Genomic DNA, 26,840 nt, shown 5'->3' with positions numbered 1-26,840 from the left:
GTAAGCTTATGTTGAGCATGCTGTGGACTGAAATATTGTTAGCATGTAAATGTCATGAAGTCAATTCCCAGTGAATACAGTTCGTTTTGTTCCATTGACGTTCACTATTTCTGCCCGTACGACCACGGCCACTTCCGGTATATGTGGAGTCGATCTGGATCACTCCACATTATTATGCGTTCACATTACTGAAATTTAACCCACCTCCTAGGGTCGAAACTACCTCAACCAGGTAGTTTCGATCCACATTGTTGATGTAGGGTCGAATCCACTTACTTTGTGTTCACACTACACGGGGAAGTGGTTTCGATGTAGGGTCAACTCCACGTCCCTACATCAAAAGTGCCTGATGTGATCACGCCCTAAGATAATTCATTGAGACAATACTGAGAATACAATTTCCACAATTTTCCACAATCCCACAAAATGTAAATTGCAATAAATTGCTCCCCCCCCATACGGCAGCCACTGCTGATCGGGGCACCGATAGCACTATAGGACCAAACTCAATGTAAAGCTTAGCATTCTAAGGAACAACACTATACTATTTCTTCTTGAAAACCACACACCAGTTTCCCTGGTCATAATAACTACTAACCACCTCTGTATCACCTACACAGAGACATAATTTTTCCAATTCACCTTCTTTAAACACATGATAATACCTATGATACACAACAGACTGCGCTGCTTCATTCTGAGCTGTCAAATCTTTCGAAGGTGACCCCTGACTTGTGTCTTTCTTGATTTTCAAATGCCATGGCACCAAAAGATCCGGCTGCACAAATTGAGTCCTGTTTTTGTGTATGGGTAATGTATTGTCTGTAGTTTGGAGATCGTTACCTTGTGGAACACTAACTCCCTTCTCACCAACTCCATTTCTCCTCTCAATATCAGGAACATCCTCCCTATCTGCTGTACCTTGTGATTTGCAACAGTCTTGAGATGTATCTGAGCAACCTACATTACTGGGGCTTGCAGTAATTGAATGTGATTCCTTCACCGTTACTTTGCTGTTCTGGTTTGAAATCGATGAATCGGTTACTGGTTTCTGCAGACATGCATCACCATTACGTCTCTCAGTTTCCAAGTTAGTATCAACTGCTTCTTGTTCACAGTCAGTAGCACCATTGTTTGCAATTTGTACTTTATCAGATGTTTTTGAGTCTTTGAGGTAGTTGGACTTCTTTTTATTCCTTTCTTGCTCTACAGCCCAAACATAGATTAAAGCTTGACCACCAGAATTCAAGATCCGGACAATTTCTTGAACAGCTTTCTCTCTTCTTGCCTGTAAAACCAAACAAATATAATATAATGAAATGAAAGTAAATATTGACACAGCATACATTCAGTTTCGCTTACTACATACACAGTGCCCCAATTTTACCTAACTGGAACCAAAATTCTGGGCCTCGGGTATAAAAATAGGGACGGCGGTGTCCGAAGATGTGAGACTTTTTTTTTCATTTTCAGCCCATTTTACAAGTTAACCTCAAATGACCTTTGACCTCAGTATGTGACTTTGGATATCACCAATACATATTCATAACCTCATTAATAAACACGGTGCGTGCGATCCAATTACATTTAGTTATTTGTGAAAACGCAAACGCAAATCGAGGTCATTAATATCTCACAATTGATCGCAAAATGCGCAATTGTTCCAATGTCGCACACAATTGACCGGCATTTGCGTGTTGTTGTGCGTCGATTTGGATTGCGCTCTACTATATTTGCACAGATTGTGATACGCACTTTTGTTATTGGTCATCCTGTTTTAGCCTGATCGATTTTTGGAAAGGGAAGATGTAAAAATCATCTATTTTTATATAGTTTTGAGCAATATTTTGTGTTATTTTGTAAGGTGAAGAGATTAAATAGACGGTTATGAATGAGGTTAATAACTTGGCATCGGTAATATGTTGGGCATTGTGAAAAATCTAAACATTTTGCTTTCGACCTCGGAATATCCCTTGGGGCATATTCCTCGGTTCCAAAGGCAAAATGTTTAGATTTTTCACAATGCCCTCCAAATAACCGATGCGCAGTTATTAACCTCTAAACGGTATATTCACAAGTCTATCCCTCCCCCTCCCAAAAAACTGGCAACGCCACTGCTATTTACCCCGTCTATGGCTAATGCATGCAAATTAGAAGAATTGTCTATACATAAAATGAATGTATGATTCCTCACCTGAGTTGAGAAGTGGTGTATAACAGCAATACATATGCAGGCATCAACAGAGGCAGATCTGACAGGCAACTCTAAGGCATCCGAGGTAAATGCTTGGAATTGTCTCTGTCTACATATGTCTACTAAATGCTGACTTCTATCACAGCCAATCTGCAATGAAAAGGTTGGGTCTAATTACTATACTATAGCACTATGCACTGAAATGGAGATAATTCCCAAATTTAATAAAGGCCCATTCAGTGATCCCAGTAAAAGTATTTAAAAAAAGGTTAAAACTATGTATAAATTGCTTGTAAGTGAAGGATAAATCATTAAAATTGTCTTTTTGCAATGAAAAATTTGGCACAAAATGAGCAAAACAGAAGTATGGACAAAGTTGAAGCCCCACTCAGATACATACGTATAATTTCTCTGCTAGAATTTCATGTAAAAATGTCCAGTTTTGTCTTGAATACACACCTTTCGGCTTAACCACTATAGCAAAGTAAAAATTTGATGGAAATTGTACATTATGGCTTTAAGACGCTTGTGAGATTGTTTTACATTTCAAGGATGACACCTTAATGTACATATGGGCCTCATTGAGGAACAGATGACACCTTAAAACATCCACTGAATGAGTAATCCAGGCTAAAGAAGAAAACAAACAAACAAATATGAAACTACACCTACCGTATAAAGGCTTCTGTTCACGCCAAGATACTTGCCATTACCACACCCTATTCAAGAAGAAAAAGAGCATATTTTAATTGATTACAAATTAGAGCCACAGTTGTTTGATGGCATGTAAAACTGAGTCATTTTTAAGAAAAGTTGAACAATGATAGCGCTATTTATCTTAAATCTTGTTTGCATCTTTACAAGAGGTATACACTTGTATAATGGTATTAGAACACAGGCGCGTATCCAGGAATTCGTAGACCGGGGGCGCAAATTCGATCTTAGTCAAATAGGCCTACAATATTGCCGCGGAGCGGCCACCCAGGAGCGCTTGTGCGACGCAGGGGGTGTCTGAGGGGGATGTGGCCCCTCAGAAGTGAAAAGTTTTACAAAATGAAGACCTAATTGAATCCATTTGGTGGACCATTTTGGCACTATTATTGTGTGAAATTTTAGCAGACATTCATGGACAAGTTTTCACTGTTATATTTTTTACCCGGGGGGCGCGCGCCCCCTTCGCCCCTCCCCTGGATACGCGCCTGGAACATCAGCAAAAAAGACTAACAAATGACAAGGGAATTTTCAAAAAACTTTTTATCATGAAATTTAAGGTATCACTCATAATATTTGGCTAATTTAAAATTTAAATATATGTAAATAGCACCCTCAATTTGCATACAAATATACAGTTTATAGAATAAAAATTACCACAAAAAAGCAGAAAAAGATGAATAATTTGATGTAGAAACAAAAATCTATGTTAAAAATTGCTACAAAATATATGTGTACATACAGTTTATTAGTGTGATAGCTTTTGGTATTATTCAGGTCTAGAATAGAACATCATGTAATGTTTTGTTTGAAAAATTAATAAATGATCACATCAAACAACCGTGAGCACAATCTGATCTATTTCTGCTGTGACATTTTGATCATTTCAAAATTCACCTAGCTGTAATGTCAAAGATCTTTTTAATAGTTTTGATGTCATTATGCACAAATCAAGGCTGAATTCTTGTGTTTTTAATTTCCAAACAAACTGAGCTTATCAACATGAATTATGTAACTTTTAGTAGCTGCAAATATCCTCTATGCTGATAAAAAGAGACTTTTCAGATGATATGCATTGTTTTCAGGGAGTATTAAATATGGGAGTTGGCAGCCGCCTGAGCAATTTGTAAAACCATGTAAACCGCCCTCACACTGCTGTTGCGTAATTGGAACACAACTGCGATTTACAGCCTGGATACCAGATCGTGTATTGTACGTAATGTTTAATGCATAGCACATGAGCACTAGGTTCAGGGGTGCTGGTGACTGTCAACTCGATAGTAGCAGATATATAGAAGATAGTAGTGAGCAACCCCGTCACCCACAATGGCAGCCCATATGTGTTCAAATTTGCGATATACGCTGCATTTTGTTCTCAGGCTCCTGTAAAAAATTGTCACATGTTTGTTTCCATGATTTTATCCTTCGTGTGCCACATTACCCGACTCACAGGCATGGAACAATGCCCATTACCCACTAAATTTCACCTTTGCTAGAATTACTCACCTACATCCATAACCACAGATCCTGGAGCTAACTTATTGAGAAATTCAGCCACTCTTGGCCATGGCTTATGTCTGGTATCACTAAAATGCTCAGCTATTCTATCGTAGACTTGATGAACATGAGTTTGCTCTAAGACGGCTGCTTCCTGTTCTGAGGTAGGCAGCGATGCTGAGGGATTATGCTCCTGAATTGCCTTCACTATGGTTTGGTTCTGTTGGCTGTCACATCTACTTGGATAATCTGGGGATCAGGAAGTGAGAATAGAATAGCCTAAGGAGGGGGCAGCTTGCCCCTGTGATAAGTCTTGCCCCCTTCCACTAGGAAATCCATTTGTTCAGATTTATTCAAGATTCAGTCATTTTCTTGACTATTTCTTGACTTTCCTTAACTATTTCTTTATAATTTAAAGAAATAGTTAATAAAAGTCAAGAAATGGTCAAGAAAATGTCAGAATCTGAACTAAATCTTGACAAATGAACTTCCTGGTGTTCCCCCTCCCCCCCCCCATGCTGGCCTCCCTGATATTTAAGATTTGTTGACCGTTTTTGTCATATTTAGCCCATTTTTTACCATCTTCTTCAAATACCCCACCTTGACATTTGCCTCCCCCCCTTTGCCTCCCCGCCTATTAAGCATCTGATGTATAAGTGGTCATTTTCATGTGGGTTTTATTTTTGTAAGTTTCACAAATTTTACAACACACGCATATGAATTTTTGTCATATAATAGTATTGTTAAGGCTTGCATTCACAAAAACCCTATTTAAAAGTTTTTAGATTTGTCAAAACCAATTCAAGAAACTTACTTTCTTGCTGACAGTTTGTCAGTGAACCACTGACTTTTTCAAAGGTTGATGTTGAATTGATTCAGATCAGGAGAAGGGGGCAAGGAGTTATGAACAGAGACGGGGGTCTACAATCTAAGTCATCAGCTGTTGGATCATCACAACAAGTGGTACACTGACGAAACTGTCAGCAAGAAAGTAAGTTTCTTCAAATTGGTTTTGACCTTTTTTGGTCGGAATTGTAAAAAATTCTGTACGCGATCACAAATTTGTGATAGATGTCACAAATGCAATTTTGGGTGCAAACCCAAAGTGTGACTCTTAGTAGACTGTCTCTGACTGTTAACGCGGCTGTGTACTCTAGCCATTGTTTCTTTCTCAAAATTGAGTTTTTTTGATATATTTGTACCTTGTTATGTTTTTTATAAATACAAGGAATGAAAATCCAGATTTGTAACCTCCAACTGCAATATTTTAAGGATTTTATTTCACTATTCCACTCGTGTTTGAAATTGAAAAGGAAAGAAAATCTTTGTTGTACCAGCAAGGTACACGCGCAACAACTCATCGCGTTATGTCGCGCAATTTGTTAACGCACAAATCGCTGACGCTTACGCGACGCTTATCTGCATCTTGTGGCGCATCTTATGGAAACACCACGGAAGCACTGATTTCACAAAAACCTAGTGGTCAAATGGCTCAGTTTTAGCTGATAAAATGTGGGTTTTTTCAAGTTTTTTCCCCCGATTTAAATATCAAGTTATGAATGGATTTCGCTCAAACTTCTCAAGGGGCTGTGGATTTACCCGATGTTCACGTAATATAAGTTTCAAAAAGCGAAAACTGTCGCATTCTCCTGTGAGATTCGATGAAAGTGCAAAATGTGACCACTTTAAACTTCAACGGCCATTATTTCAATGTTCATTTTCTCGGTAAAATGACGATTTAGGTACACGATAACTCAATAAATACAGCATCTATAGGTAAGCAAATATGATCATCGTAAAAAGCATGATCGACTCAAGAAACGCAGTTTTCTCATTTTTTTATATTTTGGTCTATTTCCGATTTTGGGCATCATTTTGTGCAAATAGGCGTTTTGAATTTTAAAAGTTCATTTTGATGCCTTATATGGTCAATATCTCAAAAAATAAGGCCAATATCAAAAAAATAAAAAAAACGTTTTTGGAATGGAGCCTAAAGATTGAGCTAAAAACAAAATAAAATATTTTGGAAAGAGTGTTTTTTTTTTATGTTGTACCTAACAAATATTGCCAAAAGCTCACTTTTTGTGATTTTCTTCAAAATTGTTGTTTTTACCCCAAATCTGTATTTATATTAAGATTTATTGATGTCTTGCCGTCATAAAAATGTATACTTTTATATGTTTTGCGCGAATAATTACAAAGTTATTGCACTTTTACTACATGCATGTCTGAGAGTACACAGCCACCTTAACATCATGTTATATAGGATATAAAAAGCACAGAATTCCAATTCAGTACCTCTGCATTATTTAGTTTAGTAGGCTTCCACAGGGTCTACATTGCCCATCAGTCACAACAAGGTTATGAAATGATTTACTGCCATATTATTAACTTACCACATTTACATGGTTCCCTTCTAATGGCCCGGAAAGTCAAGGAGGTTCTAACAGATCGGGGCATTAGCGTAAGGCCGCCTTTGGTGTCCGTTGTGGCACTTGGGACTATGTCTCCTTTCCTAGGTGTAATTCTATTGAAAAACAAAAATGAATAACAATGTAATATTTACAATGACCATTGCAATCACCGAATGTGTTGATGGGATATATATAAGCATATTATTATACGAGATCGATTTTGATATCAGAGAGCTAAAATTCTCATGGCCACAGCCACATTATAAAGCTTGCATTTCAGTATAATATTATCACAGAATATGTTTCAAAACACAATATCACTCTGCCCATGGGACAAAAATGTAAAAAATAAATTCCTTGATTTTTTTTCCTACTATAAAAGTAACTTTTACTGATTTTCCATACATGTAATATCTTTTGGAAATTGTTTATCCAACATTTTATGATTGATGCCGTTCTTATTTAAAAAAGCTAAATTATCACACATTTGTTTAAACATGCTTTAAGGAATCGGAGAGCAATGTTTGTACATTATTTTTTGTAAGACCTGAGAGCACATCAAACTGCCCGACTGATATCACAAAATTTTGCTTTTGTGAAATTTGCGATAGAATACAAATTTTGGCAAATCATTAACAAATTAATTGTTTATATTTAACAGTCCTCAAAGTAAACTTTATGAATCTTAAGGTCTTTTTGGCAAAAAATGTGTACCTTCAATACCGTCAAAAGGTCACAATTTTCAAATGATGGTTGGCTTTTCTTTCCAGCTACATACATATAAGCATGTATCATTAGATTTATACATTTTACTTCGAGGACTGTTTAATATAAAAAGTTTTTAATAATTTGCCATAAAATTTGTATTACATGTATATCGCAAATTTCAAAAAATCAAAATTATTTGATATCAGAAGGACATTGCTCGTATTCAAAATGCAATTTGATGTGTCTGATGTACTCTTCATGTCCCACAAAAAATAATGTGCACACATTGCTCTCCGTTTCCTTAAATTCACTAGCACAAAATTTGAGGGATGTCGTATAGAGATGTCATTTACTTGCTATAAAATTACCATAAAATCTGCATAACATACCCATGAGACCAAAGATATCTGGCTTCCCCTGTCATTGTCACTAAGCTACGTGGCGAAAGAAGTACAGGAATGTGGCGTCCATCCGGATGGCTGAATTCCATCAACACCTGTGCACATAACAACAAGATAAGTAGTACAAATGAATAAGCAGGAATTCTTGAGCTATTGTTACTATGCCGGTGATAGTAGGTCCACTTCTTTTGTGCTATAGACGAGGGTACTACGTTGGCCCACAAAATAAAAGTTAAGGGATGGGGTATGAACGTTTGGACAGTATTTATTGTGGGACATTGGAGCACATCAGACATATCGAATTGCATTCTGAATACAAAGAATGTCCTTCTGATATCAAATAATTTTGATTTTTTTTTTTAATTCGCAATGTAATTTTATGGCAAATGATTAAAAATTGATATTTTTGATACTTAACAGTACTCGAAGTAAACTTTATAAATCTGATGATTTATACTTAAAGTGTATGTAGGTGGGATGAAAAGCCGATGGCCTAAAATTAATTAGGTCTTTTGGGGGAAAAATCCATATCTTCAATATGAAAGGTCAAAATTTTCAATTGATCGTCGGCTTTTCCTCCTAGCTACATACACTTTAAGAATATGTCATTAGATTTATAAAATTAACTTTGAGGACTGTTATATATCAAAAATGTGAAAAATATCAAATTTTAATAATTTGCCATAAAATTTGTATTATATCGTGTATTTAAAAAAAGAAAAAAAATTATTTGATATCAGAAAGACATTCTTCGTATTCAGAATGCAATTCGATATGTCTGATGTGCTCTCATGTCCCACAAAAATACTGTCCAAATGCTCAAAACGCTCATTCCAGATCCCTTAATGTTCCAAGTATAAAGTAGGCCTTTTCGCCTGGTTCCATTCACGGGACGTTGAAAAGTATCCTGAAGAAGAAGGCCTCATGGTCTTATTTTACAGCATGTCTCTTGACACTTGAAGCCTTGAAGCCTTATTTATCCTTTTTTTGTGCAATGTCTCCTTTTTGATATTTGTCATTCAATTTTGGAAAAGAAAGAAACAAGACTGACCATGCATGACAGAATTATAACAATCCATAATGTTAGGCCTAAAAAAGTTTGTATTACCCCCAAACTGACCCAAATATCTGAAAAACATGGCCCATGAATAAGACTGATAAAGGAATAATGTCCAAGGAAAACAGCAAATAAGCCCGGCAAAGATGAACAAAGTAATAAGAGATATAGTAGGCATAAAGTTTATTGCTCTGCATGCTATCCATGTGCTTCAACAGAAAAAGTTCAAGTTTTGAAATCTTTTCTCAAAATATCAAGAGCTATCTTAAGAATTTCTGAACCAATACTAGGCTTGTTTGTACTCATTTTAATGCAATTTTCATGTTGATTCCAAATATGGTCAGGAAAATTTACATTTCTGAAATTTTTGAAACATGTCGTCTGCAGTCAACACCCGCCAGAAAGGAGTTATTGAAGACCAAATGATTACATGGTTTGGTCACATGGTGAGAATGGATCCAATTCAGCCAGGCACAGCAAGCATATCACATTACTATATCAGCCACCAAACCCAGAGGAAACATGGTGTTAAGCCCGGGGGTGGGGGGGGGATACTCAGTACAAATGACCATATGGGGACGTGCTGCAAACATGGGTAGCATTTTTAGCCTTTTGGTATATCAATTACCCCTTCTTCTAGGCCAATTTTTGCATATGGATGGGTCCTTTTTTCACAATTTTCTCAATTTTTTTGGAAAACAGCCCAATTTTGATATAAAATTGAATCGGTTGAGCCCATATTTATTGGTCGAGCTATGAGTTTAAAAATATTGGAAGAGACGTAGTCGAGTCCAATATTTTACAACTCATAGCGAGACCAATAAATATTGGTGTAAAGTATCAATTTTATCATTATTATGTGTTGGATCCAATATTTTCACACACTTGGATCCATCAAAACATAATAATGGCTCAATCTAGCCAAAATGTTTGAAATTTTGCCAAAAGTTTGGGTTAAATTCAGCCAAAAAAAAGAGTTTTGGTATATCGATGGGTCCAAATTTCTGAAAAATTGGTATATTAATCGGTCCACTTTTGGTGCAGCTCACCCCTACATGACCAAACTTGAGTACCTCCCCTGGGGTGTTAAGAAGAACATAAAACAACTGTAACCCTAAACATAACCCTGACTCTAATCTTAGCTCTGAACCTAACCCTATCCCTAACATTAACCCTAATACTAACCATAACAATATCCCTAACCCGAATCCTAACCTAAAATGTCCAAAACCGTAATTCACAGGCATGAGACTGCACTTTTCTAAAAAAAACCTGAAAAAACTTAAAATGCGCGTGAAATTGAGCAAAAAGTACCAAAAATAGGCTGAAATTAAATAAAGTTGCTGAAATTTTGACTTTAAAAAAACTGAATTCAGTTTTTAAACTGAAAATTCTCATGCTTGATTATTCAAACTGTTTCGGACTAATGACCTTTCAGACTAAAGGGCTGTTCCTGTGTTCTTACCTGAGAACCAAGACTGAGTGCGATAATAGCATCTTCAAATGCAGAATGGGTATCAATATGAGGTGGTATACCTAGAAACAAATGCAGAATGTGTATCAATATGAGGTGGTATACCTAGAAACAAATACAGAATGCGTATCAATATGAGGTGGTATACCTAGAAACAAATGCAGAATGCGTATCAATATGAGGTGGTATACCTAGAAACAAATGCAGAATGCGTATCAATATGAGGTGGTATACCTAGAAACAAATACAGAATGCATATCAATATGAGGTGGTATACCTAGAAACAAATACAGAATGCGTATCAATATGAGGTGGTATACCTAGAAACAAATACAGAATGCGTATCAATATGAGGTGGTATACCTAGAAACAAATGCAGAATGCGTATCAATATGAGGTGGTATACCTAGAAAAAAATACAGAATGCGTATCAATATGAGGTGGTATACCTAGAAACAAATGCAGAATGCGTATCAATATGAGGTGGTATACCTAGAAACAAATACAGAATGCGTATCAATATGAGGTGGTATACCTAGAAACAAATGCAGAATGCGTATCAATATGAGGTGGTATACCTAGAAACAAATGCAGAATGCGTATCAATATGAGGTGGTATACCTAGAAAAAAATACAGAATGCGTATCAATATGAGGTGGTATACCTAGAAACAAATGCAGAATGCGTATCAATATGAGGTGGTATACCTAGAAACAAATACAGAATGCGTATCAATATGAGGTGGTATACCTAGAAACAAATACAGAATGCGTATCAATATGAGGTGGTATACCTAGAAACAAATACAGAATGCATATCAATATGAGGTGGTATACCTAGAAACAAATACAGAATGTGTATCAATATGAGGTGGTATACCTAGAAACAAATACAGGATGCGTATCAATATGAGGTGGTATACCTAGAAACAAATACAGAATGTGTATCAATATGAGGTGGTATACCTAGAAACAAATGCAGAATGCGTATCAATATGAGGTGGTATACCTAGAAACAAATGCAGAATGTGTATCAATATGAGGTGGTATACCTAGAAACAAATGCAGAATGCGTATCAATATGAGGTGGTATACCTAGAAACAAATACAGAATGCATATCAATATGAGGTGGTATACCTAGAAACAAATACAGAATGCGTATCAATATGAGGTGGTATACCTAGAAACAAATGCAGAATGCGTATCAATATGAGGTGGTATACCTAGAAAAAAATACAGAATGCGTATCAATATGAGGTGGTATACCTAGAAACAAATGCAGAATGCGTATCAATATGAGGTGGTATACCTAGAAACAAATACAGAATGCATATCAATATGAGGTGGTATACCTAGAAACAAATACAGAATGCATATCAATATGAGGTGGTATACCTAGAAACAAATGCAGAATGCGTATCAATATGAGGTGGTATACCTAGAAACAAATACAGAATGCGTATCAATATGAGGTGGTATACCTAGAAACAAATGCAGAATGCGATCAATATGAGGTGGTATACCTAGAAACAAATGCAGAATGCGTATCAATATGAGGTGGTATACCTAGAAACAAATGCAGAATGCGTATCAATATGAGGTGGTATACCTAGAAACAAATGCAGAATGCGTATCAATATGAGGTGGTATACCTAGAAACAAATGCAGAATGCGTATCAATATGAGGTGGTATACCTAGAAACAAATACAGAATGCATATCAATATGAGGTGGTATACCTAGAAACAAATACAGAATGCATATCAATATGAGGTGGTATACCTAGAAACAAATACAGAATGCGTATCAATATGAGGTGGTATACCTAGAAACAAATGCAGAATGCGTATCAATATGAGGTGGTATACCTAGAAACAAATACAGAATGCGTATCAATATGAGGTGGTATACCTAGAAACAAATACAGAATGCGTATCAATATGAGGTGGTATACCTAGAAACAAATGCAGAATGCGTATCAATATGAGGTGGTATACCTAGAAACAAATACAGAATGTGTATCAATATGAGGTGGTATACCTAGAAACAAATACAGAATGCGTATCAATATGAGGTGGTATACCTAGAAACAAATACAGAATGCGTATCAATATGAGGTGGTATACCTAGAAACAAATGCAGAATGCATGCAATTCAGGGAGAACCTTGTTTGGTAGCAAGATGGTGGTCAATCAAGGGTCATATTATAGTCCATGTCCATTTTCCTGTACATTTTTCAATGGTTTTCATCACAATTGTCATCACCCAATAAAAAATAAAAGAGCATGATTATTCAAATCTGATGTTGAAACTCATACATCCCCTGTGGAAGACATGTCCTTAATCTCCTGAGTGAATTTCAAATGGAGCCATTCATTCAGGTACTTCCATTTGAAATTCACACTCCCTGTATGGGAGATTAAGGTCATGTCTTCCATAGGGGGGTGTATGAATTTTAACTGGAATAGCCCAAATTTACCTTGTCCTGGTTGATATTGATTAATGGTCAGCTGATCTGGCCTACATTGCACATGCCCAGTAGCCATGATGTCATCAATAACTTGCCCAAATAAGGCCGGCATCCCATCAGGCATTGGGTTGTCTTTATCAATATTGTTTGTACTGTACAGGAACTCATAACCATGATGCTTCACTCGCCGATGCTTAAGGCTTTGTTGAGCTGGTGAAAAAAAAATTGATTGTACATTTATTTTTAGCGCATTCTGAAAAACTATTTTCAGAATGACACAAGTATGTATGTGGAAGTTTCAGGACTTTTTAAAAACAGAGCCTGTCAATTTTAGTTGAGTTTGTGTGCATTAAAACAGGGTTACTGCAACTTGGTTTCAGATATCAATATCCGTCAACATGGACTTTCTCCCATGAAAAACTTCCAGCTATGCCACTGCAAAAATATAGCTCAATCAGAAACAATTTGGATATGGTAATGTTGAGTCTCCAGTATTGACATTGAATGAAATCATAAGCATTAAGAAATGATTATTTTGTAGATTATACCAATGTGGCGTTGTATATATTTATAATGGGATCAGGGTGGTCCAGCGGTACAGGCTTTACTCAGATTGTGAGTTCGAGCCCTGGCAGTGCCATCGTGTTGTGCACTTGGGCAAGGGACTTTACCTCACTTGCCTCTCTCTACCCAGGGGTGAAATGGGGATCTGATATGAACATTGTCCGTTGAGCGCTGCCCAAAGGTATGAGCATGCCTTGGGCAAAGTATGGCAGCTGACATATAATGACAGTGGAATAAATGTAAAGCGCTTTGATACATGTGAAAGACATTGTATTAATGCCAACATTTTTATAATGACAAGTTTTATGGTCTTGTAGCTTCATCCAGGTATAACACTTCGTTATGTCATATATGAAGGTCAACAAACTTTATCAGCCTCTGATTTTCAATATAGTTGCTAAGATACAAACAGTGGGATTGTAGTTTGACAACTGAAATAGCAGTGGCAAATTCATTACTTTGTAAAGGGTTGTAAAGATGCTAAATATAATATCGAGGGGTATCCAAAGGTTTTTGACATCACCCAGAAGGAAAAGAGCTATATTTATGAAATTTTGTCAGTGTAATCACTGGTCCTTATGTACATTATGGTCCAAAAATGGTCTCATAAGTATGTTTAATTTTTTACAGGTGGTGCTATGATGGGCAATAGGCGCATAACCTTTTCATGATAAGATCCTCCACTTTTTGAGTTTCTTCACTGTGGCCGATCATCCGTAAATGATTGGCGTCCACTTCTTGGCTCATCTGTAAGAGACATGCGGCCAGTTTGGAAATTCCTTTTCAAAAAGCAACAGTGCCATATGATGGGCAATCATCACATGCAGATAGCTTTCATTTCATCATAGATTTTCTGAGCATTGTAGGCCTAACCCTCCAAATGCAGGAACTTAATCAATCTGCGTGCCTCAATTTTCACTATCTTACAGGTTATGCGCCTACTGCCCATCTAGCACCACCTGTAAAGAAAGTAAACATACTTAGGAGACCATTTTTGGACCATAATGTACATAAGGACCAGTGATTACACTGACAAAATTTCATCAATATAGCTCTTTTCCTTCTGGGTGATGTCAAAAACTTTTGGATACCCCTCGTATACCATCATCTCATCTTTTTTATTTTCTCTGTGCAGAAACAGTAGTTTGATCACCAAATCCTACAGTATCACAGATTTCATTTGCTTTCAACGTACTGCCATGTAGCATATCCCTGCTGGATAACTTAATAAAGTCCAGTAAAGTACCAAAATATGGAGTATGCCTAATGCACAATAATACTCCTAGGACAATGGTTGCATTGGGTTATCCTTAGTATCTCCCAGATCTGTGTAGTCAGTTTGGCTGGACCAGTACATCCACCTTATCCTTTACTGTGGGAGCTAACTTTCGGGTTGGTTTTATTTCAAACTAGCGGGAGACCCGCGCTTCGCGCGGGTCCCCGCTAGTTGAGTAAACGGGAGCGGTTAGTAAACGGGAGTGGTTAGTAAACATGGTCAACGGTGATGATCATCATGGTGTCTTGGTGTAGATTATTCATCCAGTATAGTAATGATCATGTTAGCTTGATAATCATATGTTAGCTCCTGTCATATTAAAGAAGCTAAACTTTAAGTGAATATCCAGACCTGTGATAATGTTGTTACTCACTCAATCCCTCAGATTTTTTTTTGAAACAGCTCGTGACAAAATAGTTGATTTTAACTTTATCCCAACAATCATAAAACATTAATGTTAGAAGCAGCCCCGTACGCCGGGGTATGACAATTGGGGTTTTTACACCTTTTAGGCCAAAAAAGGTCCAAATTTTTGAGGAAAAGCCCCCCCCTGGCAAAAAAGGTCCACTTTTTCAAAATCAGCCCCCCAAACAAAATCCTGCGTCACGGGCCTGGTTAGAAGAGGTTGCTAGAAAAGCGTTTCAATTTCGGGTTATAATGGTATAAAACATGTAAATAACATGTTTAAAAGTTGCAACAAAACATTTTAAGCGAGCCCGTGTTGTTAATAGCTAGGCCTACATTATAGCCCGGATTTATTTGCGGGGGCCGCAGCATTTCCAAAATGTGGACTTTCAAGTTCCACTAAAGTGGGCTCATCCAACCCCTAACATTTAACCTTTTCGGGCTATATTGAACAGTTGCACCACTCTGTAGGCTACTTATTTTTAACATTCCCTCTGAAAAGTGGACTTTTTTTGCAAATCTGTCACCCAATGACCCCCCCCCCCATTTCATAAGCTTACACCCAATGATCCCCCGAAATTGCTTCAAGGCCTTTGCTTTAACATGTAAATAACATGTTTAAAAGTTGCAGCAAAGCATTTTAAGCGAGCCCGTGTTGTTAATAGCTAGGCCTACATTATAGCCCGGATTTATTTGCAGGGGCCGCAGCATTTCCAAAATGTGGACTTTCAAGTTCCACTAAAGTGGGCTCATCCAACCCCTAACATTTAACCTTTTCGGGCTATATTGAACAGTTACACGACTCTGTAGGCTACTTATTTTTAACATTCCCTCTGAAAAGTGGACTTTTTTTGCAAATCTGTCACCCAATGACCCCCCCCCCCCCCATTTCATCAGCTTACACCCAATGATCCCCCTAAATTGCTTCAAGGCCTTTGCTTTGACTAAGTTTCCAATTCTGAGGGGACACAGCCGGCTGCACGGCGCAGGACACAATGGTGCTTCGTGGCCATTCAAAAAGGTGGCGGCAAAAACTTCCAGTGTGCCCCCTTCCCAAATTCCTGGATCCGCCACTGTCTCAGAGAAGCAATCAGTCACGTACACACCCACACATACGTAGGCCTACGCGCGGTAAGCCAACATTAAGTGCGTCCATATCATGCGTCACAATGAGCGTGAAACCATGTACGCGCAGGTGCGGACTCGCCGCTTACCACACGTGTTGGACATCGCTTGCATTTGACGCGTTTGCTGTCATGACCTGACCCATAAGGTTATTGACCTGAACGGCCTAGCAACCGACCATTTTTTTTTTGTTATTTCCATAGTGATTGAATAGTTTTGCAAAAATGAACGTCAGATGGTTTAATGGCAATATGTACCCGATCAATATACGCATAAATCAGAGCTGAAAGTTAAAGCATCTCGGAGACTGCTTCTGGACAAGATTTAGCGACTTCCTTTTATTTACTGGATATGGTAAATATTCTAAAGCATTGTAAGTTATTTTTATGGGACCAAAATTGCTTGGCCATTATTTCTTGGTTTGTACCTTTAGTTTCTTATTACTAGTATATCACCACAGGATTCTCACAAAAAAACATTTTACAGAAAAAAAATCATTTAAATGTAAGGTTATATAAAGGGTACTATAAAGAATTTTGATGATATTCAGAGAACATTTTTGCAATCATGATACAACATATTCTAAATATTGAGTTAACAAAATATTTTGCAAAAATGTTTGCCTTGCCAAAAAATAATTAAAATTTTAAAATGTTGTAACGTTTCATCATACAAAACATTTAAAAAATGTTTTCATGACCCAAAATTTGAATGTTATGAAAACATTTTGACCCCCCCCCAAAAAAAACACCCACACATTTAAAAAAGATATCCTTTATAAGGATAAATTTGCTTGTACAGCACTTTGTCCTTTAGTAAAGGCACTAATACAAATTAGGGGTTCATTCATAGGATTGAGGGCATGATCGCTGTTTATGCCCGAGGCGTGAGCCGAGGACATAAATCAACGATCATGCCCAAAATCCTATGAATGAACCCCGTTCATACATACCCAACATTCTGAACATTGTTTGCAATTCAATACAAGTGAAAATAATAAGGGTTTACAAGTTTAAATAACATTTCCATACCGTTTTCCTTCAAAAATTGGGAGAAAATGAGTAGGCCTACTTGCAGGAAGCAGCTCGGCTCATAAGGTCAGCGGCCGGGAGTCAACGCGTCATCTTTTGCGCTCCACGTGAGATGGGCGCGGTGACATCTTGGCGTATCGCAACACTAGCAAATCGTTGATCACGTTAATTGGGTTCCAACACTGTATGACGCAGCTTGTTTATGCCCTACGTACTGGTCATAAACGGAATTTATGACCAGCAAAAAAGGGCCCAAACCCAATCAGAAACTTCGTTATATCGTGAGTATGTATGAATGCTATTTAATCATAATAAAATAATAACCAAAAAGTATTTTCTGTTTGCTGGGATGCTGTACAGAAAAGGTCACTGAGCCTGATATTATACTTTTTGCATCAAAAGAGTAAGTATACTCTAAAGCTAGTTTCATACTTTCTGCCGCTTGCCGCTGAGCGGTGTAAGACTTCATCATGCCACTTGGACTTTTCTGCAAGCGGAGCAGCAAGTCGCTGACCGGCAGCGGCATGACTATGAAAGCCAATGTTGCCGCTCTGCACCACTCCAAAATCTTACTCTGTTCTCATACGTCAGAGCGGCACCGCTCCGAGTTGACTTTAATCAAACTCCTAGCGATGCTGCCGCTTGGGCAAAGCGGTTGCTTGATCGATATATCGGCTTGCCGCTGGTCACCACTAGCGTTTCTGGTGCGACTGCGCAGTGAAGCAAAATCATCTTCAGAGCAGCAAAGCAGCAAGCGGCAAGAAAGTATGAAACTAGCATAAGTAAACCCTTAGTTGTTCCTTCTTACCAGATTGGGATTCACAAGTAGCACTACCATCCTCCCACGTGATACTCTCGAGTAACTCTCTTTCCAAACTTTGATCAATAAAATCTTCTATAAGAATAAGGCCAGCTGGTAGATTCTCACAATTTATGGAGTTCTTAGGCACTGAAATAGAAACAAGTTATATTACTGTGTATAGTTTGACCTATCTGGGACGTACCGTTCTTGAGTTATAACCGAAAAGGTCAAAGGTCACATTTTTGGCACCATGGGGGTAAAAAAACATCAAAGTGCTCCGATTTTGACAAAAGGGGTGTCAAAATGTTTGTTTTGATAAAACAATTCAAATAAGGATATGATTGCACCATCTTGGATGTTCTGTTAATTACCTACCTAACACAGCAAAATAGGTCAAGGTCAATAGGCCTCAAGGTACTTGACCTATTTTACTCAAAATCAAGACTCAAAATGAGCTATTCCATTTGAAATCGATACACCATACAGGAAAAACTTCCTATGTGTCATTGGCCCCTGAACACGTTTAAAGCAAAACCACCTATGTAACCTGTTGGCAGTTTTGTTTTAAGCATGTTCAGAGGCCAAAAGCACATGCCCAACGACGATATGTGACCTTATCTGATCCACTCAGGCCAAAGTTGGAAATTTTGCAAATTTAGTTTATACCATTACTAACTTGCTCAGTACCTACTCATACTGATGTTGAATCCACAGGTCTCTTGAATACTTGGTGGCATGAAGTTATGAACCTTTTATATGTCCATTTTATTTTGTTTTTATTGTTTTTTCTTCTCACTTTTTGCCTAGCTTTATCTCATTTCTATGTTTTATTATTGCTGACTTTAGCCTGATTGGATCACATCTGGTCACATATAGAAGACCTTAATCTTCTACACAGGTGGTGTAGATTTCAAATGGAGTAACCCCTTCAGGTAAATTCCAATCAGATAGCTCCAGTCAGAGAGATTATGGTCATATTTTTGTAGGGGGTGTGCGGAAGTCAACTGGAATAGTGCAAGACATTTTTGATTACGAGGGCTACTTTCTGCGTGTTTACACTGAGCACTCTGTATTTTTACCCGGTATTACCTGGTAACCCACAATGCGATTCAGGCAACAACCAGCACGTTTCTACTGATGCTTAAAATAAGGGTTGTGGTGTGTACCGGAAGTACTGAAAATAATTTCCTGACCCCCAAGCTGCTTTTAAGGTCACGATGTGATACATAAAATGTACATAAAAGAAATTCAACACCCAGCAACCGTTAACCGTTGTGTTTCCACTGACAGAAATACCGGGTGTCACGCCACATGGTCTACCTCATGAGGTGGATCACGGTTGCCGGGTGTCCACACCGCATCACTCTGAACCGATATGTTTCCACTGAGTACATTGACCGGTAACACTCTAAACTAAACCACATTACCCGCCAACTGTTCCCCCAGTAGAAACACACAGTTTGAACAGAATCTATGAACGTAGCCCTCATGTATACTTTCTGCCATTGGCAAATATTTTTCACAAGGGAAATTTTGTTAAATTTGAGGGGAATCAGCCATAGCCTTCATGCTCAAAATAATAATTGAAAATCTTTGCTTTCATAAAGAAAGCCCAGTTGTAGTAACCAGTTGTAGATGAAATGGCAAATTTTAAGACAAATTGGCAAATAGATGAAATGGTATCAGACTAATTGGTTATTAAACAATATAATGATTTGACCTAATGGTTATTAGCCCAAACTATTATTAGACCAAATGGTTACTAAAAATATCAGACCAAATGGCTATCAGACTATATGGTTAGTAAACATAGTTACTATAATTAGCCTTTTTGGTAATAAACCAGTTGTATCTTAAAGGTCTAAATGAGTATTAGATGAAATGGCATTAGGGAAAATGGCAACAATGAACCCTATTTGGCAGTGTACCATGATCACAACATATAATTTGACTGCTCATTGCCAGAAGTGAGTAAGTGCAAATAGCTGCCAGGTGTAGCTGACATGTGTGGATGAGTACAATATACTGTGTGTGTGTGTGTGTAACTTGCCAAATGTTCACAGGGCAGCTATTGCACTTACATACTTCTGGCACACTCACCTTGTGTAACATAAGACAAGTACATCCTGATATTTGTCGGGCCCAGTCCATCTCTTAACACATACCCCTGTAAATTGTCATGAGCTTTGATGGCGCGATCAATTTCTCTGTAGCACACAAAACTATATGGTTTCCCAGGCAACATAACAATCTCTTCCACTTGCCCATAGTGTTTAAAGAGGGGGGCAAGCAGCTCCTGTTGAATGCCATTTAGAAGACCACCATTACCTATGAGAAGAAACTGTTGGGAAAAAAACAAATTGAAGATGGCAAATGAAACATACAAAATGTACATAGTCTTATTTGTACAGTGCTTTTACAAAACCAAATCAAGTCCTTTAACCTTTACAACAAAAATTACATTGAAAATGAATAGCGCATATACACATGCTCCGCTGTTGAAATCATGATCTGCGCATGCTCATTACCCTCTTTAACGTTACTAACTCAAGAAAATTCTTTTTTTATGTCAGTTTTTGTTTTCAAGATGCAGGCGGGGAATTCAATATGCAGAGTAAAGGTTTTCATATTCTTTCAACATATATATTCATGTGCAAGCCTCACAAAAGTTTTTTCAAATAGCAAAAATAATGAAATATATTCACAGAATTGAGATTTGATCATATCAATAGTAAATACACCAGCATAGGCCTATGTAGCTAGGACATGTGCTTCAGGAATGCGAGTCGATTCGGACTATTGTCATTGAGTTATCAATTCTATAGAGACTGTATATACAAGCTTTATTGCCCCAAGAGAATAACAATTTTGCCTCATACAGCTGAATTAATTACGTCGCTGCACTATAGCGATTAGTTTTTAGCCGGGGTTTTTAGCCAATGAGACACCAATTACCAATACCAATACGCACGGGGAGTGACTCTCTTGTGACCTTCGGCAGCTGGCGGAGCATTTATAGACCACTTCGTTTCACTGCCTACACAAAATAATTATTTACCTGGTGTAGACGATGTGTCACATAGTGCATTGTTATTATACATGAATGTATAATTATATACTGCGCCAATAAAGTATCCTTACATTTGGAAAAATAATCACAATTTCCAAACTGAACGATATTGGGGTAAATTTGTTTTTTTAATAGATGCACTATCTAATTCTGCACATTATGACACCACATTGAATCTAATGTGACTTCAAGAAGCAAAGTTACAAGCATTTGATTAGACGAAGGTCCCGTTTTAAAATTGACAAACTGGCCTATTTAAAACTCCACAGACTAGACATATGGTTTGAGAGTGGTGAATGACTAATTTATTCGTTTGGCTTTAATTTAAAACAAAAGGAACAAAAGAAAACTGAAACAAAAGAACTGACAAATAAAATGAAAGTTATGAAAAGTACAGAGAAATAAAACCTGAAATAAAAACTGCTTTAAATAATGCTTCATTGAAGAAACTGTGTTGTCTCTTTGTTGGAATCTTTTTGCGCCTTGTATAGGCCAGTTTGTCACTTTTAATACTGGACCTTCGTCTATTCAATTGCTTATAACTTTACTTCTTGATGTCACATTGGATTCAATGTGGTGTCATAATGTGCAGGATTAGATAGTGCATCTATTAAAATTCTAATTTACCCTAATATGGTTCACTTTTGAAATTGTGATTATTTATCCAAGTGTAAGGATACTTTATTGGCGCAGTATATATACCTTGGTTGGTGTCTCTGATGTAGCTATACCATCATGCTTCAATAACAGATGCTGTGACTTAGCCTGCTTTCTGGCTGCTTTCTTCTCTGCTTTTGACAACTTTTTCTTCTCTTGTGATTCTGCAGATGCCATCTTCTGAAAGTTACAATTCCCTTTACTTCACCCCTTCTCCTTCTAATATAGCATTACTGGATCTAAATTGCTGCAAAAGATAAAGTAAACAATATGAAAATAACTCATCTTACCCCTGTCCTCTTTCAAACATGTATAGAACTGCTATAGACCCTATGCAATAAACCAACCAATTATTATATAGTGCAGATGTTGGGTCTGACCACCAACTGGTTATAGCCAACCTACGACTTAGATTCAAGACAAAAACAAGACCAAACGATACGATGTACAAAAGCTCAAAGTCACTCAGTGCAGGATTTTTATTTTAGTGTAAGTTGTACTGAGCATATTTTATTTTTTTGTTAAATGCTGTATGTTGTAACTTTAGGCCGAGGGCACTGCACTTCACGCTCTGCGTTTATCAGTGTCCTCATCAATCTCATCAACGTTTTTCATAAAAATAGTTGCTTTTTCCATTATATTATTGTATATATAAAATACATCTGTATTTCATTTTATCATAATCATATTGTTGTATATGAATGGATGGATGAAATAAATTGATTGATTGATTGATTGATTGATTGATTGATTGATTATCACTCAAAACTCCTATGAAGTTGAAATTTGAGGAAGATTTTTCCCATTGCTGAATGATGCTGACATTGATGTAGAAACTCTATGGCAAGGCATAAAAACAGCCTTCAACGAGACATCCAAGAAGGCTCTTGGCAACAGAAACTCTATGGTATGGCATAAAAACAGCCTTCAACAAGACATCCAAGAAGGTTCTTGGCAACAGAAACTCTATGGTAAGGCAAAAAACAGCCTGCAACGAGACATCCAAGAAGGTTCTTGGCAACAGAAACTCTATGGTATGGCATAAAAACAGCCTTCAACAAGACATCCAAGAAGGTTCTTGGCAACAGAAACTCTATGGTAAGGCAAAAAACAGCCTGCAACGAGACATCCAAGAAGGTTCTTGGCAACAGAAACTCTATGGTATGGCATAAAAACAGCCTTCAACAAGACATCCAAGAAGGTTCTTGGCAACAGAAACTCTATGGTAAGGCAAAAAACAGCCTGCAACGAGACATCCAAGAAGGTTCTTGGCAACAGAAACTCTATGGTAAGGCATAAAAACAGCTTTCAACGAGACATCCAAGAAGGTTCTTGGCAACAGAAACTCTATTTTAAGGCATAAAAACAGCCTTCAACAAGACATCCAAGAAGGTTCTTGGCAACAGAAACTCTATGGTAAGGCATAAAAACAGCCTTCAATGAGACATCCAAGAAGGTTCTTGGCAACAGAAACTCTATGGTAAGGCATAAAAACAGGGTTAGACTTTTGACCGGTCAAAACCTGTTTTGACCTGGTTAGACCTTTGACCAGTCAAAACCTGTTTTGTCCACAAAGCGGTTAAAATCAGGTTTAAACCGGTCAAATCTGGTAAAAACCTAATTTGTATTCTAGAGTTAAATGTATCATGTATACATAACTATAATCACTACTTGGATACTAATATATAGAATATTTTTTATTTATTAATTTAATCATTAATTGAGAAAATATAGATAAAAAACATCCCTTCAAAAGCCAAGTTCTTAACATAAAAGTACATGTACATGTACACCTGTGAGTTGCAGGGAATGACTTTGAAGATCTACACACAGCGTCATCATCCCTTTATCTTTGTGTCAAAAATTGCCGCGATAGTATGACGAATCCAATCGTTTTGCAACAGACTCATCAGGCTAAGCATATCATTTACACGATATGAGATACCACAGAGTTTCTATTCTACATGTTTTTACGATTTGCGCATGCTCAGTACCCCATATGATGTTGCCATTACAAGAAAATTCGATTTGTTGTCAGGTAAAACCCAGGTTTTGTTTTCAATACACTACAGTGTAACTGGAAATTCAATACACTCAGCGGCGATTGCTGTTTTCTTTAAACAGATAATGGATATATTTTACTGCATTTTCACCACAACGATTTTTAAATCGTACATTAAAAATGTGATATTTTTATATTCAGATGTTTGAGAATTATAATCATATAAAAGGAACACGCATAGCCCATTCAGCTCAGATCCACGTGCTGTATAGAATATTAAATCACAAGTCTATGATAATACAATGTACCATATCGAGACACTATGACTATGCAACTTTCTTTTTCTGCGTCAATAATAGAATATTGATTTAAATAGAATTGAATACATCTCTACATTTTGAGTTTGTACACCATCACTGAGCGACCTAGTGATCGATTTCTAGCCAATCAGATACATGTAGGACTCCTTTTCTTGCGTTCGGTGAAATACCAATCGCCCGTCACTTACCAACGAAGTATAGATGTGATTCATTGCAGGGAAAAAATATATATAATACAGGGTGTCGACACTGTGCTACATGGATGCAATGCAAATTATATAAGACTAAATTGAGTATTGTTATCTGTTGTCAAATAAGACATGTAGTGTTAGGGGGCTGGCATTTTCTTCGGAAGGGGGGGTCCCAAAAACACAGGGGGGTCATAGAATTATCAGACGAAAAATAGGGGGGGTTTATAATTTATTTAACACCTAAAATAGGGGGGGTTATAGAATTATTAAGGGCTGGTGACTCAAAATTTTCGCGCGCTGTGCGCGCATTCTTTAACTGCTCAATCGAAATGTGCGTAGAATCTATGCAAAATTTTTACACGCTCTGCACGCCTTCTTTATTCACCATCTGCTGAAGATGCTAGTAAAAACTAGTGAAAACGTTCCAGGTGAGCAAAAAATAGTGTAGTGTTGAAGTTAAACTATCATTTAATCTACCACTACAGAATATCCACTCGTATAAGTTACATGTTGTTTTGAGGAATAACACAGGAAGTTTTGAGTGTTATTTCAACTGGTGGTGTAGTAGGAAGGTGAGTGAATTTGTGATGAGGTTTTCTTGTTTCAACGATCCGATAGTAGGATACGAGACGTAGGCTAAAAAGGTCTTACACATGCGCGGTGGTGTTCTTGAAATTATCTAGAAACGCTTCATTTACTGGTATCATTTCAGGCCGTCTTATTGAAGGTGCTCCAAATTTTGGCCTGGCCCAGGGCCTCCATAAGGTAAATCCCGCCCTGGTTAAAAGGGCCCATACAGATCCTTGTCCATGGGCCCCCTGCACACCGACATCGTCTGGCTAATAATTACTTTGTCAGCAGAGATACTAAAATAAATACCCGGGATCGATACACGTGAATTTGCTATGCACGAGTTTGATATGAGAAGAAAATCTTTGGATACCGGGGTAGAAAATGATGAATATCTCCCAAAATGATTTCGTATAAAGAAACCCGGGAAAGAAACCAGATGTGGTTCCTTGCACTTGAATATAATATATTTGAACAGATATGATAGTCGTTAGCTTGCGTCTTGAGAGAGTAGCTTGCGTCTTGAATCAAAAACTGCCGAATTATATAGCGCAGTGTATAGGCCAATCTAAAAGCATATGACACTATGGCGTACCACGCTCGACTGACACACAGCGAGGGTCAGTCACCGAGCTAATCGGGGCTATTTTTTTTGTCAGCAGCCTTAGTCAGATGTCCTTCGCACAGCGATATTTCCCTACCCAAAAAATAGTGCCATCTCTTGATATATGCGAATGTTTGATCCATACAAAAAATTTCAAAACAAAACTCTCATATTCCCAAGAATACATACTGTATTGTAGAAAATAAATGGGTTGATATTTGAATAGATTCAAGCCATTTCCGAAGGGCTATTGTGATAAAATTTTCATCAAAGGCCAATATGATGATGACATTTTGTATTCCAGTTTTACAATATTTTTCGAGTTTTGTTTTCTAGGGTCTATGCAAGTACAATGCACAAATACATGCATATGGCATCTTCCGCCTTTTGGCGGATTTTTCCGCCTTCAACCATCAATTTGGTCATATCTTCGGATTTTATCGGACCTGCCTTTTACTACATATTCAACGCCTCGGCATGTGATCGGATGTATTACAGCACACAGACATACTTAAGCAGGTAGAGGTTTATAAAAGCGAGTTTCAGTTTGCAGTTAAGTACAGAACAATAGCATGGAATATAACTATAACCCATGGTATCAGTTAAACTCTAAAGTTCCTACAGCGAATTTTTATAAACTCATCACAAGAATACTCTGCTAGCAATATGAACAAAAGAGTTTATCCGAGTATTCATGATACCAGCATGGTAGCCCTCATGATAAATGCCTGGTATTGTCTCTTGAACATGCTTTGGCCGTGCTTGGTACATCCTTGACAAAAGGTACAATGCAGTCTTGGGTTCGAGTCCAGTAGAGAAATAATAATTTGATACGTGGTCAATAGGTGAAATATCGCTGTGCTTCGGCCCATTATGCGACTCAAAACTATTAAAAGGTCGATACAAAATGGCCATGCGTGGCAGTGGATTCAACCTACCATGGCGATTTCTGCTATGAAGATATCGGGGCGATTACACTGTGCCCTGAGGCTCTTGCTACGCCCCTGCAACTTGTGCAAGGGAGGCTCAGCCTCAGGGCTTGTCATGCTCATGTGCTTGTCAAGGACAAGGTCAAGGACAAGATATATGTATAAATATCAAATACACGATTTAGATTTTCAAAATTGTACATAAAATTCACCTGATAAAATTGTAGAAAACCTGAATGCTGATTAAAAAAAAAACAATTGCAGGAAAATATAGAAGAAATTTCATAAGCTTACCCAATACTTCTCATTTCTCGAATTTTTCTAGTTGGGTGACGGTCGTGCATGGTAAATACAACCCGTTGGCAATTA

The 26,840-nt window shown here is 37.5% G+C and overlaps 1 protein-coding gene across 1 annotated transcript; it reads right to left on the bottom strand.

Moving 5' to 3' along the window:
• Positions 1-457: 457 nt before the first annotated feature.
• LOC140160823 (tRNA (carboxymethyluridine(34)-5-O)-methyltransferase ALKBH8-like) lies at positions 458-26,840 on the bottom strand. The gene is made up of 12 exons (XM_072184133.1): positions 26,766-26,840; positions 21,901-22,102; positions 20,229-20,469; positions 18,135-18,275; positions 12,935-13,135; positions 10,448-10,518; positions 7,914-8,020; positions 6,799-6,929; positions 4,412-4,651; positions 2,867-2,913; positions 2,195-2,344; positions 458-1,288 (listed from the first exon to the last, which is right to left on the bottom strand). Exons 2-12 carry the CDS (start codon positions 22,030-22,032, stop codon positions 545-547), a joined length of 2,205 nt encoding a protein of 734 aa, XP_072040234.1. The 5' UTR covers positions 22,033-22,102; positions 26,766-26,840; the 3' UTR covers positions 458-544.

This window comes from Amphiura filiformis, chromosome 9 (assembly GCF_039555335.1).
Source record: "Amphiura filiformis chromosome 9, Afil_fr2py, whole genome shotgun sequence".
NCBI classification, from domain to species: domain Eukaryota; kingdom Metazoa; phylum Echinodermata; class Ophiuroidea; order Amphilepidida; family Amphiuridae; genus Amphiura; species Amphiura filiformis.
This window is presented reverse-complemented; position numbering and strand designations above follow the sequence as displayed.

What these genes read in the sequence shown, in the direction of transcription:
- LOC140160823 (XM_072184133.1), bottom strand. Translation starts at nt 22,032, where the DNA reads ATGGCATCTGCAGAATCACAAGAGAAGAAAAAGTTGTCAAAAGCAGAG. An exon ending in AAGGGAACCATGTAAATGTG is followed by an intron (nt 4,652 to 6,798) that starts GTAAGTTAATAA and finishes CCTGATCCCCAG; the next exon opens with ATTATCCAAGTAGATGTGAC. An exon ending in TGAACAGAAGCCTTTATACG is followed by an intron (nt 2,345 to 2,866) that starts GTAGGTGTAGTT and finishes TTTTCATTGCAG; the next exon opens with ATTGGCTGTGATAGAAGTCA.